Genomic DNA, 15012 nt, shown 5'->3' on the forward strand with positions numbered 1-15012 from the left:
AGAGCAGAATTCTTGAATGATTATTGTGAATTTGGTGTTTCTGTCAGGCTGGAATTTTTTATGGAATTCTTTTGGATCCGATGGTTTTTTTGCTCTTGTGTATTTCAGTTTGGAAGTCTTCAAAAAGGTTATGTGGTCGATGGGAGTTTTTTTAGAGATGAATGATGTATTTATTTCAAGGCTGCTGTGTATAGAATATAAAAGATAGTTGTGGGTTGCTAAGTAGACATGCTGGGCAAGTTTTCTTTGTGATTTGGTAATGTGCAAGATTTGGAGGAATTAATGTGATTGGCTGTGGAATTCTTAGTGTTCCTTATTACTGAGGGAGTATTTTATGGAACATTTTTTTCTTCTTATTGATATTATCTTGTGTCGTTGATTTCCTGGAATTTATACTAAGATACTGAGGGTTCTTTTATGATGGAGGGCAAGTTGCTGTAATATTTGAAGTGCTTTATCTAGTGGATATTAGGATATGTAGCTGGCTTTACTATGGTTATTTGGATGCTAAGTTCGGTGGTGATGGAGGTTTTATTTGCAGAAATTTTAAGCTGTGAATGTTTGCTAGGTGTGGTAAATTGTTGTTATTCGGTGCAAGTGATTTGGAGCTGCTTTGTGTCTACAAAGAGCATTGATTACAGAAGTTATGTGAGGGTTTTAAATTGCTGAATTTGGTGTAATTGCCACTATGAGTTGCTGTTATTTGGTGTTATTGTTGATGCGTGATTGCGTGCAGGTAAATTGAGATTTTGTTGAGCTGATGTTGCTGTTGAATTCCTCAGTTTTGCTGTTGGGTGCTGCTTCTTTTAAAGAAAAGCTGGTTGAAGTCTGTTGGCTGTGAAATTAATGCTGGGATTCATTTGGCTGGTTGTTTCTGTTATCTAAATATGAAGTGAACTAGGGTGAAAATATTGGTTTTGGTAATGTTCGTTGGATTTCTTTTGTGCATTTATTCTGTTTATTATGTGATGCCAATGTGTAGTACTGGGATTTCTGCATTACTATAGAGATCACTGTAAGTGGTTGGAGTCCTTGTAAATAAGCTATACTTGAGGTCAGGTTGGGCCCCCTTCTAGTATGGTTTTTTTTTTATAAGAAATGACATCTTTGCCCAAAAAAAAGCAGTGTTGAATCTCAAACCTTAAATAGTTATACTTCAAGACAACAAGCAGTGTTGAAAGTACACTTATCCAACTATGAAATCTAAGGACCAACATTTGGTATGGCCATATCTTAATTGTGGTTGCAGCTTCTCATTCCTCATACACTACATTTTTGTATAAGTTTCTTTAACTACCAAAAACTCTTAATCATGCATTATGTTTGGTGGTGCAGTGGTCACATATAAGTTTTTCAACTACTGAGCAAGAGAAAACTTATGTAAGGAATACTACTTCATTTAATGAATCCAACTTTATGCTATCAACAATATCTTCATTGTTTTTATCTCGATGAAAATAGATCCAACTACTACGATATAAAGCACTTTTCATTTTATTAGCGGTGGAAGTTACATTACATTATAGTATTTCTTTACTGAATTTTCATCATGGAGTAATTAAGTTTTTGTGTCCAAGTCTTGTGTTCTCTTTTCAGTACCATGACAATTTAACTATCAGTGTGTGCAACACTCTACTAAAGGATTTGTTCTTCTTATGGTGGTGTTTAATACTTTAATTCTCTGTGCTTGGGGCTCAAACAAACTATTTGATGTGAAGCTATTTTCTAACCACACTATCTATGCATTTCCAAACACATCCAGCCAATTTTCAATTATATAACAATTTGTTCGCTCTCCCTTAATATGGTATGCGCTTCAGAGAACATTAGTGTTTTGATCTCATTATATAGATAATCTATATCAGAGTTCGTAGTTGATTATTAAGTTTTAATTTGCATATGAGTTATCAGATTTGGTGTGGGACAACCAATCATAATTCCACTATCATCCTAGTCTTGAAGGAAAAGAATTGGATGGTGTTCAATCTGCTATTTCTTCACATATCTTGCTCTGGTGCTTTGATTGTTTCGCTCAGCAGTTTCCTACGATTTAAATGAATATTATGTTTACTGTGGTTGGTTTCCTGGAACTGGTGTCCTATCAGTTTAATAAACTTGCATGTTTCATTGTTACAAACAGCCAAGGTCAGAGAAGCATTTGACTAGTGTTTTATATGATTGCTTATTATATCATTCTAAAATCAAGCAGTTTGAGATTCTTTCATGCCGGTTTTACAAATACATCATTCAGACCAAAATCCTTTAAATTTATTTTCAGGTTTGAAATTGCTTTTTTTTAAACAAAAAAAAAAATCCTGTTGAGTTTCAGGATGGTAGAGTAAGAAGAGTTTGATCAAAGTAATAGGGGGTTGGGATGACTGAAGATGGAAAACTTTATAGAAAGAGAGAAATATGACTTAGAGGTATTTTGCAATATGCTTTTGTTTTGAATATTTTCATTTTGTTAAGGTTTTAATAATTATTATAATGCTATAATTTTATATTATTCTATTCAGTGTGAGTTGATTTTTCTCTTCTATAAATTCAAATTTGACTCTTTAATTAATACATTGTTTCAGAATCTTGTACCTATGGAATGACACCAGGATTCTTGTAAATCGCTACTTTATGAATAAATATTTTATTAAGGGAAATTTCATTATACACTCCAAGGTTTTAATCTAGAACTCTTTATCATTTTATGCTTAGATTTTTGTAATGTGACTTTAAACAAACGACATTGTAACTGAATACTTAAATTATAAGTTACCATTTAATAATCATTAAATTTATATAATCTTATACGACTATTTTAAAAATTTTAGTTTTCATAAATAGTTTGATTTCATTGTTACAATGTACAATTTGATTAAATTGATATTCATTATATTATAATTAATTAAATGAAATAAGTGAAATTCTATTTTTTTGTATCATTTTTGTTATATATATATATATATACATCATGTAAATACATTTTGTTATACATTATAGTTAGAAGGATAGTTAGGAGTTCTATATATTCTAATTTTTCTTTCTATTTAGATGTATAGCTTGTTAGATAATATTTAATAAAATATGAAGAGTTCAAATTTATATAAAATTTCTATATGGTTAGTAACTTAGTATAAAATTAAAATAAATAGCTAGTTAAGATTGGTCAATAGATGAAATATGGTAGTTCTTTGAATTTCCGCACACCTTACCTTGCACACCCAAAAAAATTTTGATTTGAAATTTATTTTTGTTTAATACTATAACCCAACCCCTAAATCCTAAAAACAAAAACTTATTGGCATAATCAAGAGCTCAAAAAAAAAACAAAAAAAAAATCAGTGTTTCACATGCTGTAAGAGGCGCCCATGGTGGTCGCTCACCACACCGAGGATAAATATATATATTCTCGTGTGATATGTGAGCTTGTTTAGACGTTGGAGCATCACATTTGTAATGTGATCGCCATCAATTTGGCTCTGAAAACTATTTTTTCCTATTGATTTTTTATATAATTCCTCATTTTCTCAAAATGTTGAATTACCCATTCATCTATTATGTTGTGGTAATTTGCAATTATAAATAAAAAACAAAGGATTAAATCTCTTTGGACAGAATAGATGATAAAAAAAAAACAAATCATAAAATGGAGCCACAACTTCTCAAATATACAAAAAAAATTATAATTAATAATTATATATACATATATGCCAAAAATACACAGCAATGCAATTTATTTTATTCTCTTTTTTTTGTAGGATTTCAAAGGATTTATCTTTGCTTTGGTTGCCCTTTAGTTCAGTCCGAATAAATTGCTTTGGTGGGCATTAATTTTAATCAGTGACCATTAGATTCAGATCCCTAAATCCTAAAGTCCAAATCTCCTTTGAAAGAGATTCCTATAACTCTTTATTCAGATCCTTCGTTGAAGTTAATACTTGTATTATTATTATTTTTTTCAAAACACATGTTGCCATAATTAAGCAACCAAACAACGTGAATGTCACTTCCTCTTCTACTAATTCCTCTCAGTCAATACTGCATTGTAATGCAAAGACAAACCCCTTTTGCAATCATAATGGCTCATGGGGTATTGGGGTTGCAACGAGGCTTCTTCTTCCTCTTTTCGTCCTCATTTCTCTTGGTGGATTTCTGCTTCCTCATTTCTTCGTCATGGAATCAATGACAACACTGCCGCCCCCTCAAAGTGATGAGAAATCAAGTGCTTTGCAGCTAGATCGGAATTCCTTCCTTGAAGGTTTCATATTTAGGACTGCTAGTTCAGTATATCAGGTATCTTTTCCTGGATAGCTTGATCTTTTTCTTAAAAAAGTCAAGTAGAAAGTTGTTTGTAAAATTCTTACTAATCTGCCAATGTTTGTTTTGGTTGATTTAATGGTGACATTATGAAGGCGCAATGAATGAAGGTGCAGAGGGCCAAGCATTTGGGATACCCTCAGTAACAGGCAGCCAGGTTTGATTTTTCTTCTTTTATTTTCTTTTTCTTGTGGTGTGTGCGTGTGCCCATTTTCTTTACATTTTTTCTTTTAAATTGACATGAAGAAACTTTGTTCTTACGCAGAGTTAATAGCTGATGGAAGGAATGGGGATGTAGCAGTTGATTCTTCCATCTCTACAAGGTAGATTAGTTGTTTTCCATCTTAAAAAAGGATTGCTCCAAAAAAAATTTAATTTAAATTTATGATTAATAATTAGATGAAATCACTGGAAGATGTGAGCATCATGAAGAGAATGGGCATGGATGCTTACAGGTTTTCCATCTCTTGGTCCAGGATTTTATCAAGTAATTATTAAACAAACTTACTAGGGTCGAATAAGTTCTCATATTTATGTATATATATTCGAGTAATACTTTGTTAGTTCACTTCAGCTGGAAGCTTAAGTGGAGGAATAAACAGGGAAGGAGTGAATTATTACAATAACCTCATCAATGAGCTAATAGCCATTGGTCGGATCAAATTCCATCAACCATGATCTATTTCCCCCCCTATTTTGTTTTCTCAACTAAAAAAATAAATCCTAATATTTGCAGTTTTGCAGCCATTTGCGACACTCTTCCATTGGGACTCTTTCTCAAGGATTGGAAGACAAATATGGGGGTTTCTTAAGCCAATTAATTATGTGAGTACATAGTTTCTGCACTTGGAAGTTTCAAGAATCTGAACATAAAAAATTTCTATTTCATTTTCACGTTATGTTTCAGTGAGGAGTTCATGGATTTTGCAGAGTTGTGCTTTAGGAAGGTCGGTGACACTGGATGACCTTCAACAAGCCTTGGACTTTTGCGTTGATGGTGTAGTCTGATGGAGACAAATTGGGGCAGTGTTTTACTTGGGCATCAGGGGAGTGTCATGTTGCAGATCTGGGTAGGGATCCGTACACAATTGCTCATCATCAGCTTCTGGCTCATATAGCTGCCGTGGCTTTATTCAGGGACAAATTCAAGGTGCCGCTCCCATTGCGCCTACTCACTAGGGTTTTTTGTGATTCTGGTCGGATTAGGATTTTATTTGAATCCAAAGCTCTAAACTTAGAGGCCAAGATGTCCAACCCAAAATACGATAAGTTGGATTAAAAAAAATAAGTATTTGTCATAACATGGATATGTCTACTTTGACAAGTGTCCTGCCAACTCCAATACTTGGACTCTTTATGACCTCCTTTTTGGAACACTCGGGGAGAGTTCAGGCTATGCAGAAAGGTTAAATAGGGATAGCCCTAAACTCCCACTGGTTTCTACCCTACAATGGAACAGAATCTGTCCATGAAGCTGCTTCCAAGTCTCTTGACTTCATGCTTGGATGGTAGGCATGACATAAACACCATCATATATAAAGCTGATGATTATCAAGCAAAAAGAAAATAAAATCATATTAAAGCCATAAGTAATTAGCCATTACTGGTTATATATATAGGCTTATGGATCCCTTAACTAGAGGGGATTACCCTGCAAGCATGAGGACTAATGTAAAAGATAGGTTGCCAACGTTCACTAAGAACGAGTCCCAGATGCTTAAAAGATCATTCAATTTCATTGGAATCAATTACGACACCAGTCTCTATGCCTACAGCAATCATCCTACTGCTGATGCGAACCCTAATTTTTACAGTGATCAGCATGCTATTCGAACAGGTATATATATTTAGGGAATTTTCATTTTACCCCCTAAGATTTACTTGCTTTTGAAATTCCCTCCCCATATTTTTAAAATTGTTGAAATGATCCCTGGCCGGAGATAATGGAGCTATGATGACTTAATTTTCTAATTTCAATGAATGAGATTGCATGTCTGCAGGTTGTCATTTCGCTCAGTGTTGGTGGTTGGTGGCTAAAAGGACAAGATTTTTTAAACTCTGGGGAGCATCGAATCTTGATGATCTTAAAACTCGAGGCTGATACTTCAAAATAAATAAATAATTAGGGAGCAACATGGTTTTCCCATATAATTCACATTTTGATAATTTGAGTCTGTATTTTTTTACCTTGTAAAGTTTTGAAACAGGGAAAAGTGATGGAGTTCTCATTGGTCTGAAGGTAAGAACATTTTTATTTTAAACAATGTGGAATTGCATTTTCTTTTGTCCTAATCCTGGACCGGTCGTCAAACATATTCAATCAAGAATTGGTGATTTAAGCCGGTCTGATTCTATTAGGGGAGAGCACTACGTTGAATCGAATTTTCAACTGGCTCGATAGGAATTTCTTGACCGGCTCACCACTCTCCCCCCGCGCATCTAAGAAGAACTTTGAGGGCGTTGGAGAGGATTTCAAACCTGCGATCATCTATAATAATAAGCCAGGTATTTTCTATACGGAAGAAGAAGTTTCATCGTTGGCCAAACCATTTGAGTTCTCTTTGATTGGAAAATTTTCTGGTTCTCGCCCTCCTTATGCGGTGGTTCTCCAAGCTTTTCAAAATCTTGGTCTTTCAAGCTTCTTTAATATCCGATTTCTTAGATTTGGCTATGTTTTTATGCACCTCACATCGAGTGAGGATATGGCTCGGGTATGGATTAAAGGAGTGCGGTTTATTGGAGGTGTGCCTTTGAGAATCTTCAAATGTACGCCATATTTCTCATATACTGTTGGATCTTCTGTAGTTCCAGTGTGGATACACTTTCCAGATCTTCCACTTCATATGTTCAGCAAGGCTATGCTTTTTTCTGGTGCCAGCATCATAGGGAAGCCAATTAAAATTGATGAAGCTACAGCAGACTGCTTGAGACTATCTGTAGCAAGGGTGTGTGTGGAAATTGACTTGCTAAAACCAAAGATCGAAGACTTCTGGATTGGTATAGGTGAGGAAAAGAGACTACAAAGAGTGGAATTTGAGAAACATCCAAGTAACTGTGTTCAGTGTCTGCATCTGGGCCATTCGGTTGAGGAATGTTATGCAAGTGGAAACAATGGGAAATCAGCAGGGTGGGGTCCGGCATTGCCACATTGGGACCTAAATCTGGTGGTGAGGATCTAAGGGAGAAGTTAAACAATAGGAATGCAGCTTTTACAGAAAAGGTGGATTCTGAGCTCCCTATTGAGGCACTGGATGGTAATGTTCAGAGGGTTGAAAAGCAAGTTTGGATACAAAAGAAAGGTATTTCAAAAGATCAAGCTACTAAGTCTAAGTTTGTTAAAGCTCAGGGAAACAGTTTTTATTGTTTGGCTGATTTGGAGGAGGAAAAAAAGTGGTTGAGCAAGCAGTGGTTGATGTGGACTCTGGATGTAGAGGAGACATGGGTGAATTAGAGGGGAAGCATGAATTGGTAGAGAAAATGTTGGACGTTGAAGAACAAGAGTTAGATGAGCTAGATGCTCACTTGGTTGCTGTCTTAGATCCGGCTCCTGCTGTTAATCAGATCAATACATTAAAGGCTGGAATAAGGAGGGATAAGGGTAAAACTGTTGTTGGTTTTTCAGTAAAGGAGGCATGTCAACAGGTCGTACAAGACAATCGAGGTAGTTCTTTAGTTCAAAATCAGAAGGTGCCAATTCTGAAGGAGACTACAGGGTCTAAATTGGCTACACAGGTTTTATATGGAAAGGGTCATATTGTAATAAATCCAGGGCACAAGGTTTCAGCAGGAGGAAGTGTGGTTGCTTTATAGAATCAAGCTAGTCCAGCTGGTTTGGCAAGTTTACAGGAAATGGATGATAATTCTATTTCCAGGACTGAAGCTTATAATGCAGCTGTTGGTTCTGGGATTTTTGATATGGCTGGGGTGAATCCGAAGGATGAAGTTGAAAGAAATGATATTTCTAAGTCGTTTGAGGATGAGGATGATTCTGATTATGGAGAGGCAGTGGATTCACAGAGGTCTTCATCTTTTCCGCTGGCTTCTAATGTGAAAGACCCTCTTTGGAAAACCTCTACAATGTACAAACCACCTGGAGTTAGCCGAATGGTTACAAGAAGTAAGGCTCAGGTAGGTAAAGCTCCTTCTTCCTCTATTTCCTAAATGGCTGGCTTAATATGGAATATAAGAGGGATAGGGAATAATGCTTCTATTAGGAGATTACTTTACTTGAAGAAGGTTCATCATATTAATTTTATGGGAATTTTGGAACCATTTATTCCACTTGATGCTAATTTTATTACTATAAGATTGGGTTTTGATGGTGCTATTTCTAATTGCTCTGGTAAGATTTGGTTTTTGTATGATTATTCAATAATCTGTACTGTGCTGATGGATAATGATCAGTTTTTGCATCTTAGAATCTGCTCTCCTAATTTTCCTATATCTATATTGGTAACTGATGTATATGCGAAGTGTGATAGAGTTGATAGAAGAAAACTATGGGATGATGTTCTGGCTGTTAAACCGGAAATGGATGAGATTTGGCTAGTAGGTGGAGATTTTAATGTAATTTAAGATATTATTGAGCATTCGGCAGGGTCTCTTGCTAAGCCTGGCGCCACAAATGAATTTAATAATTTTATTATGTTAGCTGGACTTCTAGATGTTGGATTTGTGGGTGATAGATTCTTGTGGACAAATGGCAAAGTATGGAAGAGGTTGGACAGGGTTTTGGTATCAACATATTGGGGAGACCAAAAACATATGGTAAGGGCGGAGCATTTAAGTAGGGCAGCATCAGATCATTGCCCTTTGTATATCTCTTTCCCTAGCTTTACTATGCCAAGGGATTCATTCAGGTTTCAGAAAATGTGGATTAAACACCATAATTTTTCTCTTACAGTACGATTGAATTGGATGTTACCGTGTTCAGGTTTTGGACTTCAGAAATTTCAATTTTAGCTTAAAAGGTTGAAGGCACATTTGAAATAGTGGAATGTGGAGGTATTTGGTAATATTTTTGAGAATGTTAAAAAGGTTGAAGAGGATTTTGAGTTGGCAGAAAAGGCTTTTGATCGCTCTCCAACGATGGAGAATAAAATTTATATGGCTAAATGTCAAGCTTCTTTGTTTCATATATTAGATATGGAAGAAATGTTTTGGAAACAAAAAGCGGCGATGAAATGGTTCGGAGAAGGTGAAGGGAATACTAAATTTTTCCATAATTTGGTAAGGAAAAGGAGGATGGCAAGCCGAATATTCAGGATTTGGGATGGAGTTTGTTTGGAGGATAATAATCTTATCCAGACTTCTGGAGTTCGTTTTTTTGAAGACCTATTAACAGGGGAGGATTTTGTGTGTGACCCTGTAGGTATGGACATCATACCACAGTTAGTGAGTTTGGAAGAGAATCAAGTCTTGTCAGCATTACCATCTATTGAGGAGCTGAAACGAGTGGTATGGGAGATAAGTGAAGACAGCGCAGCTGGTCCGGATGGTTTTTCTGCAGCTTTTTATGTGGCCTGCTGGGATATTATAAAGGAGGATCTGCACCAAGCTATTTTAGAATTTTTTCAAGGGGGTTCTCTCCCTAAAGGCATGGCAGCAACTACAATAGTGCTTATTCCTAAAGTTGACATTGCGCAGTGTTGGCAAGAGTTTAGACCAATTAGTTTATGTAATGTTTCTAATAAAATTGTATCTAAATTGTTGGCAAGCAGGTTGAGCTTGATGTTGGATAAAATTATATCTCCATCACAGAGTGGTTTTGTGGTTGGAAGATTAATTTCTAATAATATTTTGTTAGCACAATAATTCAATCATAAGTTGAACTATCATATTAGAGGAGGGAACTTAATTTTGAAATTGGATATGGCTAAGGCATATGATATAATCCAATGGAGTTTTTTGTTTAGAGTTATGGCTGCTTTTGTTTTTTCTGACAAGGTTATTGATATAATCAAGAGATGTATTAGTGATTGCTGGTTTTCGGTGAGAATTAATGGATAGCTGTCTGGTTTCTTTCAATTAAAAATGGGGTTAAGACAAGGTGATCCTATTTCTCCTTTACTTTTTATTATAATGGCGGAATTTCTATCAAGAGGTTTGGATGGCTTATTTATTAAATATTCTCAAATATTTTTTTGAATCTGGATGTACTATGAGGATTTCTCATTTAGCTTATGCGGATGATGTTATAACTTTGATGAATGGCTCGATAAATTGTGTTAAAAGGATTCGAAAGTTTTTGGATTTTTACATGGCTTCTTCAGGCCAATCTATAAATGTTGCCAAAAGTTCTTTTTATCCTTCAAAATCGATTTTTACTGATAGAAGGGGTCAGATTGCAAGTATTTCAGGTTTTAGGGAAAGTATTGCTCCGATCATGTATTTGGGTGTGCCAATATTCTCTGGTAATCGAAAGACAATTTATTTTCAGTCTCTTTTAGAGAAAGTGAGGGCAAGGCTACTTGGTTGGAACCTCTCTAGGCTTTCTCATGGAGGTCGGCTCATGCTTATTCAAAGTATTTTGTGTTCGGTGCCTCTTTATCTAATGTAGGTTTTGCTCCCTCCTTTATCCATTCTTCATCAGTTAGAGATGATATTTGCCAATTTCTTTTGGGGTTCTTTGGGCTCTAATAAGAAGCCACATTGGATTAGTTGAGATGATATTTGTAGACCAAGATTGGAAGGTGGATTGGGGATACGAAGGCTCTCGGATGCTGCTATGGCGTTTACTTTGAAATTTTGGTTTCGATTTAGGGAGCAAAAATCTTTTTGGGCAATTTATATGTCTAAGTTATATTGTGGTGGTGCTTCTCCATGTGTGGTTCCTTTAAAAAGAAATGCTTCCCCATGCTGGCGTCGGCTTGTGAAGTTACGGAATTATGGAGAGAATAATATAGGTTGGATTATTGGAAATGGTGAAATTAATTTCTGGTATGATAATTGGTTGGATAGTGGTCCTCTCCATCTTTTTTGTCCAATTGTTGGCAATCCTGATAGCAGAGTTGTTGATTTTATTTGTAATTTGGGCTGGAATGTAAATGAGCTTCAAAGTTGTGTGCCGGAACAGATTGTTGATGAAATTAAGGAGGTTGCTCTGCCTGGGGGAATTTCTGGTGAGGCAGAAAATGTGGAACAGGCTGTACAAAATGGTGTTAGGGATTGTATAGTATGGAAGCCATCTTTGAATGGAAAGTTTACTATGAAAACTGCTTGGAAGGGTATCTGGAAAGACCAGCAACAGGCTGGAGTTGGGCAACAGCAAGCAGTTTGGAGAGCAGTCTGGAGTAAGCTTATTTTCCCAAATATCTCTATTTTTGTTTGGCGTTTCCTAAGGAAACGTTTACCTGTGGATGAAGTGCTGCAAAGGAGGGGAGTTTATCTAGCTTCAAAATGTTATTGTTGTGATTTTGTGGAGTCTTGGAATCATTTGTTTTATCATGGAACGATTGCATTAGAAGTGTAGAGGTATTTTGCTCAATTGTTTGGAGTTGATAGGTTTTTGGTTTTTGAAAATTAGAGAAGTGGCCGGTCTTGGTCCTATGGTGGTCATGTTAGGGAGGCTATCCCATTCTTGATTATATGGTTTTTATGGTGTGCACGAAATGATGCTAAGCATCGTGGGATAAGAATGGTAGCTAAAAAGATCATTTGGAATGTTTCCCAGTATATTATTTCTAGTATAGCTGCGGGGATCATTAAACCATGGCATTGGAAGGGCTTTATTATGGTGGCTCGAAACTTGGGGTTGCTAGTGAAACCAAGAACTGTTAATACTATTTCAGTGGTGACGTGGAAGAAACCAAAGGTTGGTTGGTTCAAGTTGAATGCGGACGGGTGCTCAAAGGGGAATCCAGGTCTAATCTTCTTTTGGAGTTATTATAAGAGACCATAGTGGTAATGTTATGATGGTAAAGTATGGACTAATTGGAAGGGGGTCAAATGTTAGGGCAGAATTGATGGCAATCCTTAAAGGCTTGGAATTATGTGTAGAAAAACAGTTCTTTCCGATTTGGCTGGAGTCTGATTCTTTGATAGCTTTGAAAATTCTATCAGCTTCGTATTTTTCATGGGAATGGCGTAATCTGATATGTAAAATCAAATGTATTATTTGTATGTATCAGGTATGGTTTTCTCATGTGTATAGAGAGGCTAATGCAGCAACTGATCATATTGCTAATCAAACGTTTATTTCACTTGTGGATGATGGATATTGAATGCTCCTCTTGATCTGTATACAGATAGAATATGTTATAATCATGAGATTGATAAGGAGCTTCGTGGAATTTGCAATTTGGATAAGAGTGGCCTTCCATATATTCGGTTTTCTTCAAAACCATGTTAGAATGAAGATTGGAGACTTGAACCTGTGGCTATAAAGAGCAGAATTCTTGAATGATTATTGTGAATTTGGTGTTTCTGTCAGGCTGGAATTTTTTATGGAATTCTTTTGGATCCGATGGTTTTTTTGCTCTTGTGTATTTCAGTTTGGAAGTCTTCAAAAAGGTTATGTGGTCGATGGGAGTTTTTTTAGAGATGAATGATGTATTTATTTCAAGGCTGCTGTGTATAGAATATAAAAGATAGTTGTGGGTTGCTAAGTAGACATGCTGGGCAAGTTTTCTTTGTGATTTGGTAATGTGCAAGATTTGGAGGAATTAATGTGATTGGCTGTGGAATTCTTAGTGTTCCTTATTACTAAGGGAGTATTTTATGGAACATTTTTTTCTTCTTATTGATATTATCTTGTGTCGTTGATTTCCTGGAATTTATACTAAGATACTGAGGGTTCTTTTATGATGGAGGGCAAGTTGCTGTAATATTTGAAGTGCTTTATCTAGTGGATATTAGGATATGTAGCTGGCTTTACTATGGTTATTTGGATGCTAAGTTCGGTGGTGATGGAGGTTTTATTTGCAGAAATTTTAAGCTGTGAATGTTTGCTAGGTGTGGTAAATTGTTGTTATTCGGTGCAAGTGATTTGGAGCTGCTTTGTGTCTACAAAGAGCATTGATTACAGAAGTTATGTGAGGGTTTTAAATTGCTGAATTTGGTGTAATTGCCACTATGGGTTGCTGTTATTTGGTGTTATTCTTGATGCGTGATTGCGTGCCGGTAAATTGAGATTTTGTTGAGCTGTTGTTGCTGTTGAATTCCTCAGTTTTGCTGTTGGGTGCTGCTTGCCTGCTTCTTTTAAAGAAAAGCTGGTTAAAGTCTGTTGGCTGTGAAATTAATGCTGGGATTCATTTGGCTGGTTGTTTCTGTTATCTAAATATGAAGTGAACTAGGGTGAAAATATCGTTTTGGTAATGTTCGGTGGATTTCTTTTGTGCATTTATTCTGTTTATTATGTGATGCCAATGTGTAGTACTGGGATTTCTGCATTACTATAGAGATCACTGTAAATAAGCTATTATATTATAAATGATTAGAAACTAATCCACTTGTATGATCCAATATCCATAAAAATAATGTTTTAAGTATAATACGGTCGGTTCGGTTTTTTCGATTTTTTGGGAGTCAAAATCGTAAACCGAACCGAATAACCGAAATTTAAAAAACTTAAACCGAAACCGGCCGAAACACCAAAAAAACCGAACAAAAAAAATCGAATTTTTTTTGTTCGATCGATTTTTTCCAGTTTGAACCGAATTATGCCCACTCCTAGGTACAATACACAATCGGTCGACTAGAGATTCGGCTGAGATATATATTCAGGGAATAATATTGTCAGAAAAACACAACAACCTATCAGGGAGTAATAATAATTTATTAGAGAATATTCTTCTATTGTAACATGGGGATTCAATGAAACCTTCTTCGAAGGTGACTTTACACTTTTCATCATCCGATACATTATGACAGCATATTCCTTCAACCGTCACATTAATGGCGTAAGTTATAAAAGGGGTGCACATACGGATAGTGGAAGATTCCTCGGATGGTGATTGTACATCTTTCAGACTGTATATATTTCCTTACTCGACAATCTCTGACACTCGGCATTCTTTGCCACCTCATGATTCCGAAGGTTATGAGAGATGGTATATGATCCTGTCCGGAAGCTGAGTCGGATGAAGGTGAGCCTTGATGTACTGGAAGTTGACGGAAAGTCGCGGCGGCGTCGGATCTACCTAGCACCCCTCGGAAAGGTTCGCACGGGCGGATGACAAAGGAAGATGATTAGGATGATGACACTGCGGCTCTGCGCACACTCAAACGAGCCCACGAGTCGTTAGAGACCAGAAACCAGGGAAAAAGTCCTTGAGTCAAGCCCTCTGACGCTCAAGTCAGGTACTTTTCCCCAGAAAACACAAAGAAATGACGAAAAGTAAAGACTAGTGAGAAATGACGAGTGAGTGTACCTGCATAAGGGACAAAGCATCCCTTTTTATACTGCAACGGATGTTTCTGGGGTCTGACGGGTGTCAGGGAATGTCGGCTGTCAGGCTTTGTCTGGCGGTGAATGACACGCGGCACCTCATCATAGGCGGACGACATAACCAAAGGAGTAATGAGCTCCGACTGTTAGCATATTCCCTGACACTGATTATTCTCTGACAAGCAGTTACGATTCCCTGGCTTGTTTGTCCTGTAGTGCCTGGACGCTCGATCTGCATTTCATAGTATGTACTCCGGCCTGCTTCTGTACACTGTTATCCATGGTTCGTACGTCCCGACCTATACGTCATGCAT

General features: G+C 36.4%; 1 protein-coding gene across 2 annotated transcripts; it reads left to right on the plus strand.

Moving 5' to 3' along the window:
- The first annotated feature begins 6684 nt into the window (after positions 1-6684).
- LOC121983490 lies at positions 6685-13710 on the plus strand. 2 transcript variants are annotated; one of them, XM_042536347.1, is made up of 3 exons: positions 6685-6816; positions 7117-8439; positions 12558-13710. In XM_042536347.1, exons 2-3 carry the CDS (start codon positions 8161-8163, stop codon positions 12693-12695), a joined length of 417 nt encoding a protein of 138 aa, XP_042392281.1. In that variant the 5' UTR covers positions 6685-6816; positions 7117-8160; the 3' UTR covers positions 12696-13710. The 2 variants fall into 2 exon arrangements, with proteins under 2 accessions (XP_042392281.1, XP_042392280.1); XM_042536346.1 differs by having other exon boundaries at positions 6685-8439.
- The last annotated feature ends 1302 nt before the right edge of the window (positions 13711-15012 follow it).

Source organism: Zingiber officinale, chromosome 1B, assembly GCF_018446385.1.
Source record: "Zingiber officinale cultivar Zhangliang chromosome 1B, Zo_v1.1, whole genome shotgun sequence".
Taxonomy (NCBI): Eukaryota; Viridiplantae; Streptophyta; class Magnoliopsida; order Zingiberales; family Zingiberaceae; genus Zingiber; species Zingiber officinale.